The 20,813-nt window shown below is 44.3% G+C and overlaps 1 protein-coding gene and 1 long non-coding RNA gene across 3 annotated transcripts; both read left to right on the forward strand.

Moving 5' to 3' along the window:
• Nucleotides 1–445: 445 nt before the first annotated feature.
• YWHAE (tyrosine 3-monooxygenase/tryptophan 5-monooxygenase activation protein epsilon) lies at nt 446–19,562 on the forward strand. Of its 2 annotated transcripts, XM_061363402.1 has the most exons (7): nt 446–655; nt 9,506–9,705; nt 14,894–15,000; nt 15,519–15,725; nt 15,854–15,990; nt 18,083–18,129; nt 19,394–19,562. In XM_061363402.1, exons 1-6 carry the CDS (start codon nt 592–594, stop codon nt 18,088–18,090), a joined length of 723 nt encoding a protein of 240 aa, XP_061219386.1. In that variant the 5' UTR covers nt 446–591; the 3' UTR covers nt 18,091–18,129; nt 19,394–19,562. The 2 variants fall into 2 exon arrangements, with proteins under 2 accessions (XP_061219386.1, XP_061219385.1); XM_061363401.1 differs by lacking the exon at nt 18,083–18,129 and having other exon boundaries at nt 449–655.
• LOC133217708 (uncharacterized) lies at nt 6,954–7,756 on the forward strand. The gene is made up of 2 exons (XR_009726940.1): nt 6,954–7,035; nt 7,618–7,756. It is a non-coding gene; the product is annotated as an uncharacterized LOC133217708 (long non-coding RNA).
• Nucleotides 19,563–20,813: the final 1,251 nt, after the last annotated feature.

Genomic DNA, 20,813 nt, shown 5'->3' on the forward strand with positions numbered 1-20,813 from the left:
TGCCTTTCATTGCTTAGATTCACCATTGTGTGCGGAGCATACCCAGTGGTTTGTACGGAATCACACACCCAGGTATTCAAACAGCGTTCGAGGGCAGCAGAAACGCGTTCCCTCAGAGGAACGGGAGCGCTGAGGCAAACGCCGTTCCCCGTGAGCACCCTCCGCCTGAGGGCTGGCGGCCCACCCTCAGGCGAGGGAAGGCCCGCGGGAACCCCCCTATCAGCCCGGCCCCACCCGCCATCGGCAGCCCCGCACCTCGCCCCGCCGCCTCCTCTAGAACAACGGCACCCTCTCGGCTGCGGCCCTGCCACAGCCGGGCGGGGAAGCGGCGGCTCCGGCTCCGGCCCCGCCATCGCCGGCTGCCGCCTCACGGCCGCGGCCCCCGCCTCCCGCCCGTTGCTAAGGAGCCGCCGTTGCCATGGGAGGCCGCAGGACGCATGCGCGCACTTGCGGAAGTGCCCGGATGCAGCGGGAGGAGGTGCTGCCGCCATATTTGCCCGGAGAGCAGCGAGCTGGTAGCTGCTGAGCCCCCCAGACCCATCGGCTTCCATCCGCCCCGTGCAGTCCCCGGCGCCGCCCCTCCTGCAGGACATGGACGATCGGGAGGACCTCGTCTATCAGGCCAAGTTGGCTGAGCAGGCCGAGCGCTACGATGGTGAGCGCTGGCCGAGGCCGTGCAAGGCCAAGGGGAGAGGGAGGGAGCGGCCACAAAATGGCGGCTGGGCGGGGGAGGGGGGGGCAGGGGCGGAGGAGGAGGGGGGCCCAGACAAAATGGCGACGAGAAGCGCCCCAAGGGGGTGGTGGAGCTGGGGATGGGGGCCCTGAACGAGTGGGTGTCTTGGGCCTGGGCGGGGCCCGCTTCGGGGGGGCGGTGGCGGCAGAAGCCGGGAATAAAATGGCGGCCGCGAAGGGCGAGTCCCGGGTGGGGGGGGGGAGAAGGGGAGCCGCCCCCGCCTCGGGGGGCGCGACAAAGAGACCTCGTTGCCCCTCATCGTGCCTCTGACCGCCGCGGCCTGAGGCGGTTCTGTTCGGGCCGGGCCTCGCGGCGGCGTGGGGCTCAGGTCGGCTCGCCGCAGACAACGCCCAGTGCCGTGCTCTCCGGAAGGTGGGTGCCCGGCTCGCTCGGCCCCTCGGGAGGGGATGCTGAGGAGAGGCTCGCTCGCACTATGGGGTCCCCGAGGGAGGGGGTTAGCGCTTTTCTTTCTCTTCCTTTGCCTTCGGTTGGACATACTGCTCCTGGCAAACCCAGAGAGCGAGCGAGCTCTCACCCTGGAGGGATCGAGTCCATGATACTTCATTGCCTAAAGGAAATGTGTGTGCTTTCATTATGTGGTAGGCATTATTACAGATCGCTTTATTTTTCCTACCTTTGTCTTTTAATCCTTTTCCCCTGTAACTTTGGGCGCAATTCCTGATCATATCTGGCTGAAAAGTGGCAGAGTGGAGGAACTGGTACCCCTGAATGATGTCTCTAGCTCCCAAAATGTCTGTTTCATTAACTGTGTTCCCCTTGCATATAATAGAAAGGGCCTTTAATTTTCTCAATGGCTTTACTCTTCGGGGACTGTTACTTTTGCCTTATGCTTACTCATTTAAAATGAAATAAACCCCTTTGTAGGTTACATTTCATTTAGAAGTAGGAAGACACGCCAGATATTTGCTCTTTGTAATTCTCATGGACAGCATAGACAAAATTGACCAAATTCTGACCAAATGACATATTTTTACAGAGTTGTGCTTAAAAAGCTCCCAGTAACACTATTGCAGATCACCTGAACAAGGCATGTTTTGGGGAGGAAAACAGAAACTGTAACAAAAAAAAGAAGAGCCTAGACAGGACTCCCTTTCTGTGACCATTCCAGCAGGGAAATGAGGTAGAACTGAGACTTCCAGTACATGGGAGGAGTCAGTCTTCACAATAAGTGTAAGAAGTAACAGAAAAAAATACCCCCCCTCCAATCCAGGTGTTGGGGTGCAACATAATTGACTTGTGTGGAGGGATACATGCAGTTCCATAGTCCACAGTAAGTAGGACTTAGTGGGGATTGGGGGTTTTTTCAGTGTCTTAATTACCTACCCTAAAGGATGTGAGATGATCCCCCTCTGATCCCCAATTCCAGTAGCATTCCTGGCCTTGGATTGGTGGGTAGGGAGGAAAGGGTTCTCCACCTGGTACAGATGAGTCAGTGCAACTGAAAGTGTTGGCTTTGGTTTGAGTGGAAACCCAGGCTGGTTGCTTGGCCAGCATCCTGGAGGATTCATCATCTTTGGAAGTTTTTGAGGCAGGACTGTCTTTCTGGTGTTGCGTTAAGTCAGTGGTAAATCAGTTCTTTGGACAGTAATCAGCTTCTACCCCATTGTAGAGATCTGCAGTGCAAACCAACCAGACTTCTGTCAGCTAATAACAGTCAGTTAGTAGGCAATTGCCTTGGTGCAGCATTTCCCTCAATGGACTTTCTGTTCTACCAGCATCATGGATATGGGTGAAACAAGGTGGCCAGATGAAAATGTGGAACGTTTCTTGCACAGTACTGTATCTGAATGGTGATGAGACTGTTACTGTTTAGGAAGAGCACTAAACTTAATCAGTGCTGTGGCTTTTAGACTTGCAAAGTTTGTTGGAATCGAGCTGAGTAAATAAATTCAAAGCGCACCCTCCAGTTCTGCTTCCAGTTCTAAATGTATCTCCATGGCTCTTACATCCAAAGCCTGGAAGAATATGTACTGTAGGTACTGTTTCAGCATCTAATTCTGTATTCTTGTTCAGTGAAACAGTAAACTATTGGCATAATTCTTGTTTCTGTGAAATACTGAGTTCTGCCAAGATAGCTGTTCAGTAATTCCCTGGACAAAATTGTTGGAAAGCAGTATGGTAAAATAAGTTAAGTCTTAATTTTGCTCTTCAGTTTGGTCTTTGAGATAGATGACCATAAAGTAACGGTTATTCACTGACGTGTATAAAATGGTGTGATGGTAAGTACTGTCCACAGGTCTGTGGGAATGCAGATCTTGTGTGTAACTTGGGTATGAGTGTGGAATGACCATATTTCAAGTTCAGTAGCAGGGTAACATTAAATTTTGTTCCATCTTCCTGTGACTTCAGAAGGGTGGTGTGTGGTGGGTTGTTTTTTTTGTGTGGTTCATGGTATTTATAGCAGCACTTATGGTGGGCATCTGACTGGAGCTTCTTTGGTGCTACTTACCTGACCCATTTAGAGAATCTGTGAAGTCTTGGAAGCTGTGTGTGGGGACTTGTTGGGAGTTAATCCTGTGTCCATGCTGTCCTCAGTATATTGGCCCAGATTAAGGGGACAACTTTCTAGGTACTTCTGTGGTGTAGGTAGCACTTAAGCCCTGATCTCTGGAGATATTAAGAGATTTGGGTAACTATCTTCACAGATCTGCTTAAGCATGTCATGACAAATCACAAAATGCCAGGAAGCTTACTTGAAATACAGGAAGCTTTGTGAGAAATCTCACTTAGTGCTGTTCCTTCAAAGACTGTTATTAATAGAATAATACATTAACTATAACCTATTTTTTCTTCCCCAGAAACAATTGGAGTAGGTAACATGATGTTGTTTTTTGACATTATCTTACATTTGAGTCATTTATATTAAAAAAAATGAGTGTATCTTGAGTCTTGTAGACTGCTGCTGAATGTTGAAACCATTTCTTCATTGCGGAAGCTAAGTAATGTATTTTAATCAGGGGAGAAGCAAGCTGTGATTGTAAGCAAGAACTTAGACTCTGAACAGCAGTTTTGTACTAGCTGTCTTGAAGTATATGACTTAAGATTTAGATGTAGGGTAATTTAGGTGAGGTGAAAGGAGTGTGGGTAGGTTGTTTGTCCCCAAAAGCAGATACTAGGTCAAAGCACAGGTAAGAAGGGAAAAAAAGCCCAAACTATTGGACAGCTCTCCTGATTCTCAATACATCAGGTTAATAGCAGACTCTGAATATCTTTATCTGTCTAAAAATCATCTGTCAGGGAAATGTGTCTATTACAAAGTCAGTAGTGTGTGCAGCAGTGGTCTCCATTCAAGATTTGAACCTGTTAGTATCTCTTTGCAGAGGACTTGTCTCTTTCAGGCAAATACCAAGCACACTTTATGTTGTTTGACTTAATGTCAAATAACATGATTGGGTTTTGTGCCTGGTTTTTTTTTTCTCCTTCCCCCCACGTTAATGGATAGTACTTATACCTGTCTGTCAAAGGTCTTACTGTTCTAGTGACGTGGGCTATGACTGCTCTCTTTGTCTCAGAATTGGGTAGATGTGAAAGTGCTAGAAGGCAGAAAAATCTCAGCGTATTCCTAAGAAATGTAGAAAGCTAAGAGGTAGATAAAAAGGGGCAAGGCAATGAGATTGGAGTTAGGAGGAATTGGGTTTTTTAAGTGATAATTGTTCACATCCTGGGCCATAGAAGTTGACTTCTTCTCATGAGGAGCTGTGTGAGAGGGCCTTCTAGAACTGGCTTCTTGAATCTCCTGAGGTACCAAGAGCAACCAAAGGAGACAAACATCTATAATTAGATGGTTTGATTCTCTGCAAGGAGTCCAGAAGCTGAGTAGGTGTCCATTACATTTGAGTACACTTGAGTGTATTAGCAGATTAGTTGGTAGCAGATCTCAGTCAGGCTGAGAAATACACTCAGTCTTTAGATTTGCCTGTGTATTGCTTTAAACTAAATCTTTTGCTACAGGTACCAGAAAAACCCTGGTTTACTTAGAAAAGCATATGTTCACAGCTTGAAGAGGTGATAGTGGTGACTTAGAAATCACATTCATGTTGCAAGAAAGACTGGGGATAGTCCATAGGATCTGTTATTCAGAAAATGCCAGTGTTGCTTGGATAATTTAGCCATAGCCCATCTATTTCTCTGAGTGCATAAAGGTAGGAGTATGCTTTTTAGAATTGTTTATTGCAGAGTCATGCAATCAGATGTTGGCAGTATCTTGGCTGTGCCAGCTGTATACAGTGAATATTAGTATAATCTGCTGCTTTGTCTGCAAAACATAGTCTAAGCCACTGTGCAGGATGGGTATTCCTTGGTATTTTTTTACTCTTCTGCCTGTTGGTTGTCTTAACTTGTGGGAATGTAGCTGTTGGGTTCTTTCATGCTTGTATAAAACTTGATCCTTTTGGTACTGTATGCTGTAGATAGGGAGTTTAAGATTGGGTTATCAGTTTTTAGTGCCTCAGTAGTTGCACCTTGCTTTTAATACTTACTGTACTCGCGATGCTTCGAGCATATGAAAATCTTGAAGAGAAATCTCAAACCTGTGTAGTGTATGGGGAATGCTGTAATGGGTAAATGCTGTGTTCATTTTATGCTTTTGGAACCACAGTGCAGTGCTGCATAGTGTGGTGAGCTCTCTTCCCTGGTTATTTTTCTCTACTTCTATAACTATAACTTGGGTTCTAGTCTGACTCTTAAAGCCTGTTCAGTTCTCTAAATTATAAGCTTATTTGTTGATTTTCTGGGTGGCTGTTTTCTGAGCTGGTGACCTGAGCCAGCCAGTTGAGAGGTCAAAAGAAGTGTTGGGCTCTGAAAGCTGAGAATTGATAGGGATAGAGGGAAAGCCTCCCCCTCAAGCTCCTGGCAGGTGTAACTGTCTCTTAAGTCTCACTTGCCAAGTGCAGGATTTCTTAAGAGAACAGAAAAACCCAGTGTGGGTAATGTAACAGTGTGTTCAGAAGAATAGTTCCTAATGGATGAAAAGATGAGCTCTACCTTCTCTTGGCTTAAATTTGGAGCTGATAGTTGCAGTGAGTAGGATGGTGCCCACTGATGCTGAGTGGAAGCTTACAGTTGTAGAAGAACTCAATCTGTGGGCATTAATCTTCACAGATACACTCATCACTTAATGAAGAAAATACGTTTGCCACTGTTTCTTCAGCTCTTTTTGTGTTTGTTCTTAGCACTTTGCTGCCTCTGCTAAGTTAGTACTTGCTGTTTCCTCCCATTTTTCTGGATCACAAATGTTAGCATGTTCCCAGCATAGATCACTGTGTGATTTAACTGGTGATCTTTCTAGTTCTGAACACTTGAGTTTTATTTCATACCCTGTTTCCTGTCTTTCAGCCAAGTGTTTATCCTGTTTCATGGCAGTTTTGTTCCTCAAAGAACCTTGGGTGAGGGACCTTGTCAAATGCTTTTGGGAATCCAGGTAGACTGTGTCAATCCATCCTTCCTTGTCCATATGCTTGACTCATTCAGAGCATCACAGAAGATTTGTGAGGTGTTACTTGCTTTTCCAGGAGGTCATGCTCTACCTTATAGTGTTTATGCATATACCCACTTACTCAGTAATTCCTGTTAGCTTAACCTCTTGCGAGCATTAAGTTAATGGTTCTGTAGATCCTCTTGACTGTCTCCTGGAGCCCTTCTTGAATATTAGCAGTCTTACAGCTGCTTTGTGTTTGCTGTTAGAGTCTTAAATGAGATATTATATCCAACAGTTTAGAATGAAATACTTTCGTTTGAAGTCTTACGACTTACTACTGCTCTTCTTTCATTCATTCCAAGAATGAACAAGTACAAGACTAGTACTGAGTCTTTGAATAGTGGTTATGGTGCATGATCTTCTGTGGTGAACACATGTGGGAAGATTCCTTTCTCCTGTATTCATATCCTTGCATCACACTCAGCTTTTAGTAGACACTTGCTACTCCTTTGGTATAGTCTACTCCTGCTTAAGTTTTATATCCTATACTGCAAAGATTTACATAGAAGTTTCCTTATCTACTGTGCCCTTTGTGCAAATTCTGTGTGTTGGCCCCTAGCAGATGGTTATCAAACATACACTTCTCAATACATGTAAAATTTCCCATTGCTTTTAGCTTAGAGTAAGGGATAATCTGTTGTCTTTCACATCAAAACAAAAAAATCCCCAATCCCAAGCAATGTACCAGGCTGTTTTAAGTATCTTTCTTAGGTAGTGCTCAGTGTAGTGGTGACCACTGGCCAGATCCTTTGTGCTTTCCAAGCTGTGTATGCATGTCTCCACTGTTACTGCACAGTGGCTGGAGGTGAGTCAGCTATCTTTGCAATGAGGTGAACCTTAATCATAATAGTAGAATTTAGGAACTTTAAAAAAAAACTGTCGTGGGTGTTATTGTAGTTTTGTAGTATCTTAATTGCTTTGAGTCTTAGTTAAATGCCCTTTTTTGTTAGCATATACAAACCTGATCAGAGCAGATGTCTGTTGTGATGCTTCTTGTAACAACCAGCAGCAAGTGCCTGGGGAAGAGTATAAATCTCGGGTGTGTCATTCTCCAGAATATTCCCTTACCCTTCCACATCTTATACTTTGGGGATTTCCTGCTCTGATGGTAGGATCTGACAGCATAATAAGGTGACAGCCACAATCATCTGAAAAAACCTGGAAGGTAACCACTGAGACCACAGTATTTGTCTTTCTGAACCTGCATAACACTAGTTTTTCCAATAATGTAGCGTAAGCATCTCTGTGTGTGCAGTGAGTTGTCATTGCTGCAGTAATCCTTGTTACTAAAATGTAATCTCAGACTTGCATTTTTGTCTTGAAAGGTCTCTGAGGTTTTCACATCAAGGTGAAAGGTAAAGCTGTACTTAAATATTTGTTCTGTTAGCAGGCATAGATGCCTTTGTTAGAATTAGTTCTCTATTGGAGAAGATACAGTTATGCTGTCCTTTTGCTTTTGTATTGCTGAGTGATTAAAGGCTTAAACTTTCAGGGCTGGATTATGGCTTTACTGTGGAAGACCAAGGTATGTGCATAATACTACTTTGTCTTGTTGAAATCTCAGCCCAGATAATAGTATTCAAAGTCAAATTTGGCTGTTTGCTAAACTAGAAACATTCTTCTCCAACAGCTTTGTAGGTAGGCTGATAAATCTTTTCTGCTTGGGCAAGATACTTGTTTATGGGTTGGATTCTCATCTGTAATATGTGCTCTGCTCAATGGGTAAATCACAGCTTGTAAAGGTTTTATTAAATCCTTGGTAGATTTTTTTTGTTACTATCTGTGATTTGGAGAAACTAAGTCTACTGTTGGAGGTAGGGATTTTCTCCCCCCTATGGTAAGGGAGTCACTACAGAATGTGGGGACCTGTTGGAGACTGATAATGTTGTTCCTGCCAGGAGAAAAAGACTGAGCTTACGTTTTCTGTTGCTGACGTGCCTTATGCCTGTGAAGATGGTAAGTTTTGGCACCCAAGGACAAAAATGACAGTTAAGTTTCATGAGTTTCCCACTGCTCGTGCTGCCATGACACAGCAGAACATCATGACATCAAATGGTGGGGGTGGAATGATGAGTAGGCAGGATAAATAGGCCACAGAACAGTGAGGCAAGTAGGCTGTGTCACCTTATGCATCGCCATGCTTTTAGCAGACTTAAGTAGTCATTCTAGTGTCCCTTTACCTGGCATATAGCTGAGAAACTGTTATCCTGTTGAGTAGGTGATGTAGTTGAGTCTTAATCTCATTCATTAATGCCCTTCTTTTCATCTGTGGGATTCCCAGCAGTCTTTGAAGCTGGAAGGTAAATGGTGAATGAGATGAAGCACTGTGTGGCAGGACAAAACCTTTGCCTCCTGAGTGTCTCATCCTAGCCTCTCAATTAGGGTCTGTTTAACACTTTTGTCTTTTATTTTTCTATGTCACAAGCAATCATACTGTGGTTAGGTAATGAAAGGATTATAACCTTCCTTAAGTGGTTCAAGTATTTGCTTCCACTTGAGTAGAGGAAAGCTGTATTTAGTCATAATTGTTTTAACCTGAGGTTTAGAAGTCCTTTCCGAAAGGTTTAAACTATAAATATCAAATATTTGATATTTTGTGTGTTAATTTTCAGTGTAAGTAGCTGCTTGGCATGGGTAGATATGGTTCCTCTGGGTATCCTCAGGATGACTGTTTTGTTGCTTCTCTGAGTGCCTCATTTCTCATTTGGTGGTTCCCTTTGGCACTTTGAGTTGCTTTCTTAATGACAGTACTCACACTTCATCTGTTCAAATCTGGATGTTAGACTGTATTCCAGTTGACACATCACTGGAGCCTTCTGTACTTCTTCAGTTTATTCTCACTGTGCTGAAAGCCAGGTTACATTTGTTCATGTTCTTCTCGCTATTTGTTGCCTTTTCTGAAGCACTTTGAAGAACTGGCATTCCTGTAGGATTGGACTGGTAACTCTGATCCACTGTGGAAAGCATGCTTGCTGCTAAATCCTTTTGTCTGTCTCTTAACAACCCCCTAAAAAACCCACCCAAACCAAAACCTAAACTATCTGTAAAGGCTTTTTTGGGGGACCCTTGTCAAACACTTAAAAGAACATCAGATACTTCCTTTGTGCACATGTTCATTGATTTGTTTGGAACACTCCAGCATAAAAGTGAGGCAGACTGTGTTTGAAAGGAGGAGGGAAGCTGTTTTCATAAGCTATCATTAACTTGCAACTTATATCAAGTGGTTTGACAGATGCTTTAACTCCGAGAATAATTGTCTGGCCTTTTCCTCCTAGAAATGGTTGAGTCAATGAAGAAGGTGGCTGGAATGGATGTGGAGTTGACAGTGGAAGAAAGAAACCTGCTTTCTGTCGCATATAAAAACGTGATTGGCGCCAGAAGAGCTTCCTGGAGAATAATCAGCAGCATTGAACAGAAAGAAGAAAACAAAGGTGGAGAAGACAAATTAAAAATGATCCGGGAATATCGGCAAATGGTAAGATGTAGTTGGTGTTGCAGCATAATGCCACTTAGTTAAGGTCCAGTTCTGTTATCCTTGCCATAACTCTCCTGATACTCTAGATTGGTAGCAGTGTGGTGACCTGTTATAAGGTGACTTTCTTGGGAGGATGAAGTTTGTTCCTTTTCTGGAGGATAAATAACACTTGGTGAAGGGGGGAGGTTGAGTGTTTCTGTGTAAACACTCACAAGGGCAGTAGACTGGAAGGAGAAAGGGAGGGTTTTCCTTCAGTGCAGCTGTTATTTGCTAAGCATTTGAACTAGGCTGGCACTTTCTCTTCCTTGCTTCAGTGTGAGGCTGCATGTGCTCAAGAGGCCTTTCTCTTTCCCTTCCAACCTGATTTACCCCAACCACTGTTGTTGTGAAAATTAACCGTGTCAAAGGTATGTTTGGCTGTTAAGCTTCTACCTCTGATAAAAGCTGCTTTGGATCATTCAGACTTTGACACCTGGGGCTGTTGCAGTACTCTGCCTTACAGAGTTGAAGGCATTAACACTGCTAGTTGAAATGCCAGTGGGGAAGGATCTTCGGTGGTGGTCTTGGCACAAAGATGGGCAGTGTGAAGCCAAATGGCCACTTTCTTTGACTCCTTATCACTGTGATGGGTGCATTTCATGTACATTAGCCTTATTTTCTTCCTTTTTCCCTTGAAACTAAGTGCTTTGCAGAAGAACAGTTGCCTGGTTAGGCTTGAGCATCTCATTCTTAATGTGTAGAATTTTAAGTTTCGTTTTGTCCTAAACTGGTCAGCTACACTGGTAGAGTTAAAGCAATCCATTTGAGATAAAGCATTCCCATATTCCTTAAGGTGTCATGGTCATCTTAACTGTGAAGCTTGCATGTGCAATAACCTCTAGGGTGTTGCTGTTTTCTTTCTCTTTCTGTCTCTCTGGAGAGAAAAATGGATCCACATAACTTCATGCTGACTCTAGTCAGTCTGTGCAGCTTTACCTAAAATGGAGAGCTTGGAGCAGGCTTTGACTTTTGTCAGGAAGGGCTCATGAAACCTTCAGCTATAAGAACAGTCAGCTTTGTTCCCCTCTGCCCCACCTTCCTTAGATGATGGTTTAGCACAGCGCAGGCATGCTCCTGTGTTTAAATCCCCCACGTTTCTGCACATCTCTTCATCTCCATTATTTGATGACAAGTTGCCTCCACATGGTTCAGCTCTTCACTCAGGGAAGCAGTGGAGTCTGTTATATCACCTGGCACTGATTCATGCACCACCAATGGAAATGATGTTGGCTTGGAAATCTTTCCTCAGAAATGGCTCTGGCCTGCTTTCTGTTGACTCACAGCGTTTCTGTTGCTCCATGGAATTGTTAAGTTGTGAGTTTCTAATTTTATGCTGGCATGTTGATGGGATGAGGCTCTGCCAGTTACATAGAGTCCCAAATACCACTTCTTGATGGGTGTCTGAAGTCTTCCTACCAGAACATATAAGACAATAGCTATCAGATGATTGTTTAAATTTGTCTTACACTGTGTGCTTCCAGGGTTGTTTTTGCACAGGGTTTTGTGGGCAGTTACTGTCTTCTGCCAGAGATCCTTTAATAGTGAAAAGACATTTTTCCTTGGTTTTGAAAGGACTGTAAAATAGGCTTTGCTCTGTATCTCTTTGCAAAGAGAGCAAGTACCATGCCGAACAGACTGATGTACAGGAAATGTATGTAGTCCTTAAGTACCTATTGAGAGAGAAGGCCAAATGAAATGCAGGCTTGTGCCAGCAGTATGCTCAGCTGTTAAATCCTTAAAGGGAATAGCTATGACAGTTGCTGTAGGTGCTTTGGAGAACTTTAATGCCTTTCCATACTGGAGACAGATGAACAATGTCAACTTTAGCCTGAGTTTTCCAAGAGGCTATCAACTGCAGTTGAAGATTAGATCCTGTTTGTAGCTGCTGGGAGACTTAATATGAGTTAGCAGCTGCTGTAAAGAGAGTGTTAATGGGCTTACCAAGATGGCATGGGAGCAGTAAGGGTGCAGAGAGCATACTGCAAAGGTGTGGATGATGCTGCTTACTGTCATTGATGGAACAGTAACACAGCTGCCCTGTTGCGCTCGGTGCTTCTCTGCAGAGATGAGGTCTGGTGCAGGCTCAGCAAAGTTCAGGTTATTGGGCTTACCTTATCCAGAAATACCTGCTCTTGTATCATTTCTCAGGGTAAGTTTTGTTGTGTGAGGACAGACAGGCTGAGCTGAAAGCCCTGGAGAGTTGAAGGGAAATAACATCTCCAGAAAACACCTATCTTACCATCTGAACTTGGGTGTATGACTGCGCTCAGCTATAGAGTGCTGCTCAAGTTGAAATGGAAGGTGTAGTTTGTGTGAAAGTAATTATTTGATGGTGTTGGTGTACATCGGTATTTATTGCAGCTTAGCACATGGCTCTTAAATGGTTGGAGTTTGTTTGAGCTACTGTCCAATGTGACTGGGGGCAGAACTCTGAGGGATGGTGGTGTTGTCAGAATGGGGCTGGGCTGGTTTTGTCTGAGGCATACACTAGGTGATACTGACAGGTGATTGGAGATGCCAGGCTGTGCCTTTATCCAAACCACTAAAGATAAATGTGTAAAAACACATACATAGCCATGGGGGGAAAATCCACTTCTTGCTTCCTTCAAAGGCAAGCTGCTTTTCTGGGTCCTGTGGCCATTTGGATACACAAAAGTAGAGCCCCTGGCTTTCTCATCTGACTGCATCTTCATAGATGAACAGAGAGGCATGCATCCTTCATCCTCGAGAGCTTGGTGTACGTCTGCATGTAATGCAGTTCATTTCATCCAGTAAAACCAAATCCCTTCCATAATAGCATAGGAGAAATAACTTTCCTCTTACTGGTCTGTATGTGTGTTTGTAGTGCTCTGGGTTGTATTCTGGCGCAGCTGCAAGGCTCTTCTCCTTCCCTCCTACTTAGAAAGTTGAGGCTATGAATTGGCATAAATGTGGGTGGTTAGCTTGTTTGTTTTGGCAGGGCTGGGAGGGAGGTTGCAGGGTTTAGCAACTGCTTCCTACGTTCTAGTTCCGTGTTGCATCTCAGTTGTGAGGTGCAGCTATTTTGGGGGCTACGTACTAAAACAGGTCAAAGAACTAGCGCAGGTTATCCTTCCCCTGGTTGCTTCTAATAAGTTTCCTTTTTTAGGTCACCAGGTAGTTTACAAGCTTTTGTATCTGCAGAGCTAAGAACATAGTCTGGAATCTGATTAAGCCAGCACTGTCACTGAAATATAGAAGCAGGGTGCCTTACGGGGGCTTCTGTGCAGCCTTTGGGGTGAGCAGTCTTTCCTTGCTGGTCAGAGCCTGTAGCACCCTATGTCATTTGGAGCTGGAATAGTGATAGACCCTAAACCTATAGTTTCTGAATGCTCTGAACAAGCTTAGTGTGGGCTCTTGTGCTGCTTTGAAGAGCTCATTGAGCCACTCTGTCTACAACAGAGTAAAAGAGCTTGTAGGGTTTCGGTGGGGGTTTCTTGTTTTGTTCTTCATTTATATATAACATATTTAAACTAAGCTTGGTCAGGACATTTGCCCTGGACAGCAGCTGATCTCTGATAACGTGTGTGAATGATCCTTTAAGTGAAGCTGTAAAAGGTCTGTCTGAGCTGAAATAGACGTTTGTACGTGTATGGCTATTTAACAAAAGAGGATTAGAAACTGATTTAATTCTTTGCAGTTTTGCTGAAGATCTCTCTGCAAAAAGAAGTCATTGAAAAAGAGGATCAAGAGGAAAGAAGTTTGCAGGAACTCACTGCTGGCCAAAGGTTTCCTAGCTTTTGTAGCCCAAGAACATATGAAGTAGATTCTTCTCAAGTGACCATATTTCAGCAACTCCCTTAAGCATTTGTCACATAACTTTATAGCATCTAACTCCTCCTCTGAATGTTAGGGCATTCTGACATTCAGAATTGATTTCTCTGAAGGAACTCTTGCAAATCTAAGCCATTTTGTACAAATTGGGCTGTGTATGTATGTGCCAGTTTAACATCTATTTTGGATCTCTAGTTTTTAACAGCTTTTGAGGGTAGATGTGGCGGTAACAAACCCTAATAGAGCTCTATGGTGATAAAAATATTACATGGCAAGAAAAATGCTGAAAGCAAGCAAGCTGCAGGGGTGGGAGGATGCAAAGGGATAATGGACTAAGTAAGGCAGCTCTTGTGATCCAGGGCATGCAGTTTTGGGTAGTTTCTTCTAACTCAGTTGATGCCTTTGCTTGAAACCCTCTGCCTCATCATGCATAGAAGTAGCTTGGAACCAGTGAACCAACCACTGCTACTGTGAAGGGCATGGGATACTCAGAGCAAGTCTTCTTTTGGCAATGTTGATGGCAAAATATCAACATGATTTTAGCTGTTTGGGAATACTTGGGTTTCTTTGCTTTCAGGTGTGAAACTTTCTGCGGTAAACCCTAACCTCATAAACCTTGCTTTATATTCTAAATTAAAGGGAAAAATGAAGGTGCTGTGACCATATTTTCAACTTTGGCTGTTAAAAGTCAACATCTGTTTTTAAATAACTCTTTATAGATGGGTTTTCTTCGGCCACAGATCTCAGTGTTGATGATTCCTGCGTTACCACCAAGTTGGTGTACTCTGCCTTTTTTTGCCTGCTTCTGGAGTCTGTTTTCCTCGTATCTGACCTTTTTTTGTGTGGCACATCTTTATTCTCCTCTGATACTCCCTGATATTTGTCTTAAGGCTCTTCTGTTAGAGCTTTGCCTCCCACGTAGTCACTGGAAACTTGTTCTGAAGGTGTCACTTCAACTCTAGAGTACAGTGGAGTTTAGCTGATTTGTATTAATCACCTTCAAATTATCCCCTTCACCAGGGCTGCTTTTAGGGCAGCCTTCCAGGACCAAAACCATAAGGAAGGAGGAGTTGTGCAAGCCTTGCAGGAAGGAATTGTATATCCTGAGACAAACTTAATACCACTATCTAGTGAGATGTCTTTCCATTTCATCGCACATCAGTCCGTGCCTCTCTTGTGCCAGCTGATGACACAGAACTCTTTTGCTTATTGCACTTGCGGAGCAGCTGAATTCTAATGTTGCTGTTCTTCTGTCTTCCCACTTTTGGATTTCTGGGCTGCTGCCTGTTTTGATATTTGGATGCTGTTGAAGTAGCTCTTAGTCTTATGTGCTAACTGGATGTGTTTTCCTTTCTAGGTTGAGACTGAGCTGAAATTAATCTGTTGTGACATTCTGGATGTACTGGACAAACACCTCATTCCAGCAGCTAACACTGGCGAGTCCAAGGTTTTCTATTACAAAATGTAAGTATCTTGTGAGGCCAGAACATTGCTCTATCTGAACTAGAGACAGAAACAAAGCAGACTGATCACTGCCGTGTAGTATCAGCTTCAGAGTTGTATTATCAGGTGGAACTTGGCCTTGGAGTATGGTGCTGTAGTCACTGGTTTGATGCATCTTTTCTGAAGGACAGTTTAAGTCTTGACGTGATCAGTGTTTTCCTCTGTAGTTGGATTATCTCTTTCTAGGATAGAGATCTATCCTAAACTTGGCTAGTTTAGATGAGATGCATTTGTAGAGACAGTTTAAGAATGGAGAAGGTAACACTATGATTTTGTGTACTAATACAAGAAAATAAGTGAATCCAAACTGGTTTTCCTGCATGATGGTTTCAGATGCACTCTGAAATGCACTGTTGCAGTAATTCAGCAGCAGTGTCCTTTGTGTGAATATATAAAGAGGAGTTTCTGAACTGGAAGTTTCAACTGTTAATTTAGTGGGGAAATAAGCACTGCTGACTCCTTACTGCTTCTGTTTCCAGGAAGGGGGACTACCATAGGTATCTGGCTGAGTTTGCCACAGGAAATGACAGGAAGGAGGCTGCAGAGAATAGCTTGGTGGCTTACAAAGCTGCTAGTGACATTGCAATGACAGAACTCCCACCAACACATCCCATCCGCTTAGGACTTGCGCTCAACTTCTCTGTATTCTACTATGAAATTCTTAATTCTCCTGATCGTGCCTGCAGGTAAGTGGTGATGGGGAAGATGGGGATGTGAATACCAAACGTAGATGTCACGAGGCACAGGTTTCACTTGTGCACTCCTGGTTTCTGTTGAGCAGTGTGTTAAATCCGATTTGATTCTGTGCTTACAGGTTGGCAAAAGCAGCTTTCGATGATGCTATTGCAGAACTGGATACACTGAGTGAAGAAAGCTATAAGGACTCTACACTTATCATGCAGTTGTTACGTGATAATCTGACACTATGGACTTCAGACATGCAGGGTGATGGTAAGTAAACTCTCCTCTGCAGTGCTGCTCTCTCCTGACCTCTATCCAGAAGTGAAAGCATGGATTGGTTGGTGTTTTACCTCTGTCTTTCCTAATAGTTGACCACCTTGGATTTACATCCTTTCTTAGCACTGGATTAAGTTGATAGGGGTGACATTAGGAGGGAGGTGTCAGTAATGTCAACTTTCTTTTCCTCCCATCTGGCTGTTTGTGAGTATTTTAAAAGCAGTGACCTCACTGAATTCAGCTTTTCCTTCTTAGGCTTGTCGTGTTCATCTGTGGTTGTCATTCTGAGAGATGGGAATTGCCAGGGCAGGAGCAAGTACTGCAGCCCATGTAGTTGCCCTTCGTTTTTCAGGTCACTCAGTGTTTCTGTTGGCTTTTAGTGGAGGATTTAATGCCATGATGCTGTAAAGGTGCAGAGATCAGTAATCCCCATAGCTTTTATTCTTCTTACGAAGAATTACTGAGTATGAAGGGAGGAGGGGAAAGGGAGTTTGTAAAACGCTTTGTTACCAGAGGTGATGTAGAAGAAGCTTGGAGAAATCTCATTTCCTATTTGAGGTGTTTGAAGGACTTTCTTTTAACACTGCCCAGACCCACTTGGTTATACCTCCTAAAGTGGGCCAGTGCTGCAGCAAGTACTGAGTGTATCCCCTGGCAGTACCAGAGGGTGGGACAGTGCTTCTGCTTACTAATATGATATTAAATTAAGTGTCCTTTTGGCATCCTGATGGACTCTTTCCTCTTACTACTTCCACATACATGCCAACTTTACTCGTTTAGTTCCCTGCATTAGGCCTTCTGTTTCACTGATGACTGGAAGTGAATGAAACATAATCTCTGTATAGAGAAATGAAACTCGTGTTTAAATTACAGCCTGGAGAGAGACGTGGAAAGAGCTGAATTTCTTTAACTTGGAAAGGGGGAAGAAGTGTCAGTCCTGTTTCATGTACAGTAGGTGCTTAGAGGCGCAGAGGTTTGAAACATCACTGCTTAACCCACAAAATACATGTCTTAAATACTCAGTAAGATGTTACTTGGAGCATGGTGATAGCCTTACAGTTACTTTGGAGTACTTTAGTGGTGTAGTGTCCATTTGAAAGCAGTTGCAGAGTCTCTTTACTGAGTCTTGTGTAGGGTTGATGGGTTAGTTACCCGAGAGCTTCCAGCTCTTTGGGTAGATCCCAAGTATTGAATGTGTGCTGGTGCCATTTCAATGCAGTTAACAAGGCTGGATTGCTGCTGTGAGATAGCAGCATGAGAACATCTCTCTGTGAGCTGCCACCATGTCCCAGGTATCTCTTACACTGTAGATGTTCACCAGGGTTATTTACAGAGGCTCTGGGTGTTTCTTTTTGCATAATCTGGATTGACATTTCTCATAACTACCCTTCATAGCGTGGCAAATGGAGAGTTCTGCCCTTCCTGAAGCAGTTCTGATCACCTGGTTACTGTTCATGGAGAAGGGCAGGAAGAGAATGATGACAACACTTACACCACTGCAGGATGCCTTAATCCTGCAGTGTGGTTCTTTGGGTTCACATAGAACACGGTGTCATGAACAGTGTGCAGACATAGGTGTCAAGTTTTCTCACCCTTCACACCATGCTGATGCACTGAGTGCAGTTAAAACTGGTGCTTCCACAACTCCATATTGCCAAATCAGGCAGAGCCTTTGGAAGCTTGTAAAGGTTCACGGTGGCACTGAGGCAGGAAACTGGTACGGGGTGGGGAACACTCAGAGGTTTCTCTTTCTCATTCAGCTTTTCCCTGTTTCGTAGAATCACAGAATGGTTTGGGTTGGAAAGGACCTTCAGATCATCCAGTTCCAACCCCCTGCCATGGGCAGGGACACCTCACACTAAACCATCTCACCCAAGGCTTTGTCCAGCCTGGCCTTAAACACTCGATTTCAGTTGTGTAGGTTTAGGGCAGGACTCTCTGGATTGAGGTGTTCCTCAGCTGCTGCACCTTTCATCTCATCTCCTGTACCTTTTAACCATGTCATAGGCGAGCTGTTGAGTTTATTTTCATTGCTTGTAATGTCACCTTCATGATTCCTGTTCTCCCCTTCTTTCCCGCTGTATAGATTCCTAAAGGGAAGTCCAAGTGTTCCTTTCCTAAAATCTCTACTTTGTAAGTCTCTGTCATGGCTGAATGAACGTTCCAGTGTCAGTTCCCTGCAGTCACTAATGCTGCTTGCCTCTGTCGCTCCTGCTGCTCATAAACCGCTTGTGTCTGACTCCATTCTAGGGCTGAGCTGGGACCTGCCCCTGCCCAGGTCCAGCGTGCTTGACTGAGGCCCAAAGTAACTTTGGTTTGGGACTTGAGCTGCATTCCTGGATGGGTATTAAGAATATTTGGGCATGAAAAGTACTTTCACAATGGCCTGTTACAGGAGTATTTGCTTACGTGTGTCAACTCGAGCATGCTCAGATCCATTAATCCATCTTCCTGGGTTAGGGCCTCTGCTTCCCTCTCCAGTGATGCACTTCATAATCCTAAGTGTAGACTTCACTGTTGTTGAATGTCAGGTGTCTTGTGTTCCTGGAAACCCACCTTGTATTGTACCTGGTGCCGGTGCTCAATCTGGACATGCTGGATTTTAGGGCGTATCAATCTCTTTAAGGGTAGCTTTTCTTGCCCTCAAACCAGCTCACATGGTTAAGGGTAACTGTAAAGAACCCACTGAGTTTCTCTCCTCCATTCACTTGTGCATGGCAAAGCTGTGCAGGAGGCATTGCTTTGCATGCACCTCACCCAGGCAACGTGAGTGTAACCCACACTTAACTACAGGAGGCTCTAGGGGTAGATTTCATTCCCCTGCATGTTGCAGCCTGGCTCAATAGGTCCAAACCTTCTGTTTTCAAGAGAACACGGAACATTTAATAACGTAGGTGTTGGACTTGAAGCAGGGATGTGGTTTTAGCCTTCTTTTGGTACCTTTAATAACACCTCATCAGTGTTCTTTATAAAATCGACTGCAGGACATTGCTGTGGGTGAGACTTGAGGGGATTTGGGTAGAGAAAAGCCTGTTTTAAACCCTGTATCTCTGTAGGTAGCGAATAGAGGTCCTCAGGGCTTTCTGGCATAGAAATGAAGGTTTGGGGGAGGTATTTTCTGACTGAAGGATGCTGAGCCACAACTGTTCTCTTGGCTGTTGATGATCCCATGTTTGTCCTTACAACCAGAGTCTTCTAATAGCCTGTGCTGCAGCTCTGTGTGAAACGCACCGAGGTGGGGATGAGGCTTAATTCCCATGGGAATGCTTCACCCCACACCTGGCTGTGTGACGTGTGTGTGCGTGTGCCATGGATGCGAGTGTGTGTTCTGCATGGAGCTCTTAACCTGGGTGCCCATCGAGCCCCTGCGTGTGGTTAAAAGTTCCCCTCTCCGCAGGTGAAGAACAGAACAAAGAAGCGCTGCAGGATGTGGAAGATGAAAACCAGTGAGACACAAAGGCCAACAAGAGAACCCATCTCTGACCATCCCTCCCCTTCCCCACAACAACCCTCAGTGTCACTCTGAGAACCACCAAATCTGACTTTTACATTGGGGCTCAGAATTTTAGGTTCCTGCCCTGTTGGGTTTCTTTATTTTTATTTTGGTTTATTTTGTTTTGGGGTTTTTTTTGTTTTGTTTTGGGTTTTTTTTTTTCCTTTTTTTTTGGGCTGTTTTTTTTTTTTTTTACACAATTTCAAAGTTCTTAAAGGCAAGAGTGAATGTCTGTGGATTTTACTGGTGCCAGCTTGTAGGTTTCCTTAAGACACTAACAGGTCAAGGCTCGCTCAGCATTACTGTATTGTCGCCCAGCCCACGGGGCAGGTTAGAGTGAACGTTCCCCCTCGCAGGGCAGGGATGCATCACAGCCGAGGAGTGCTGGCAGTTCCCCTTTCTCTTTCCTTTTCTAACCGTTTCCAAGTGAATTTCATCCCAACGGCGTTGTCCAGCTCAAAGGTCCGGGTTGCTTTTGGGACGTGGATTGTAACGGGGTTCGAAACACCCGAGTTCCCAACCTGCTTGAAACCTCGCTGCGAATCACGGTGCTGGTAACAGTTCAACAATCCCTGGCTGCTCATTCTTGCCTGTTCTTTACTTTTCCTCCAAGCAGGTTAGCATTGAAGGTGGCATTGAAAAGCCTGCATGCGTGTTCAATATTTTTTCTTTCTCCCCTCCCCTGTCCCCCATCTCCCTTCGCTCGCTCTCAACCTCTTTTGTTCAGTATGTGTAACTTGAAGCTAATTTGTACTACTGGATATCTGACTGGAGCCACAGATACAGAATCTGTATTGTTCTTACTGAAACACAGCATGGAATTAACATTAAACTTAAATAAAACAAACCTAAATTAAAAACGCCAACCACAAGGAGGATTTTCTGTTCTAGTTTAACCGGCTTGGCTTTGGTGCGTGTAATAGGAGCGGTTGGAGGGGAAGGAGTAACAGCATTGGCATCTTGCTTATGCCTGAAGAACAGCCTAATGTGTAAGTAGTGTTGCTGCATCTTCTCCACACCATTTCCTACCTGGAAGCACAAACTCCCCTATGGGCTGCTTCCCTTAGAGCATTCCTCATCCAGGGATGCGGATGGAGAAGGGCGCCGTTACCTTCGTGTCCACCTTGCTTAGCTTGGATCCTAGAAGACTCCTTCTAGGAATAAGCTGCTCCTGGAGGAACATTCCCAAAACCAGGACAAGATGGAGGAGGCTTCTTTCCTGTAAAAATTTATTCAGTGTAGTCTGGATGAGGTTACAGAACAGCGGATACAGCAGCTGATGCCATGGATGCTCTAGCATATACAGGGGGGTGTATGTACTACA

Source organism: Neopsephotus bourkii, unplaced genomic scaffold (genome assembly GCF_033783945.1).
Source record: "Neopsephotus bourkii isolate Nb327-2 ecotype Australia unplaced genomic scaffold, CSIRO-AGI_Nbou_v1 NB_1154, whole genome shotgun sequence".
In the NCBI taxonomy this organism is placed as follows: domain Eukaryota; kingdom Metazoa; phylum Chordata; class Aves; order Psittaciformes; family Psittacidae; genus Neopsephotus; species Neopsephotus bourkii.

Bases quoted from the DNA above. Each gene is read 5' to 3' on its own strand.
- YWHAE (XM_061363401.1), top strand. From the start codon at position 592: ATGGACGATCGGGAGGACCTCGTCTATCAGGCCAAGTTGGCTGAGCAG. The intron at 9,706-14,893 runs GTAAGATGTAGT...TTTCCTTTCTAG, and splicing joins TCCGGGAATATCGGCAAATG to GTTGAGACTGAGCTGAAATT. The intron at 15,001-15,518 runs GTAAGTATCTTG...TTCTGTTTCCAG, and splicing joins AAGGTTTTCTATTACAAAAT to GAAGGGGGACTACCATAGGT.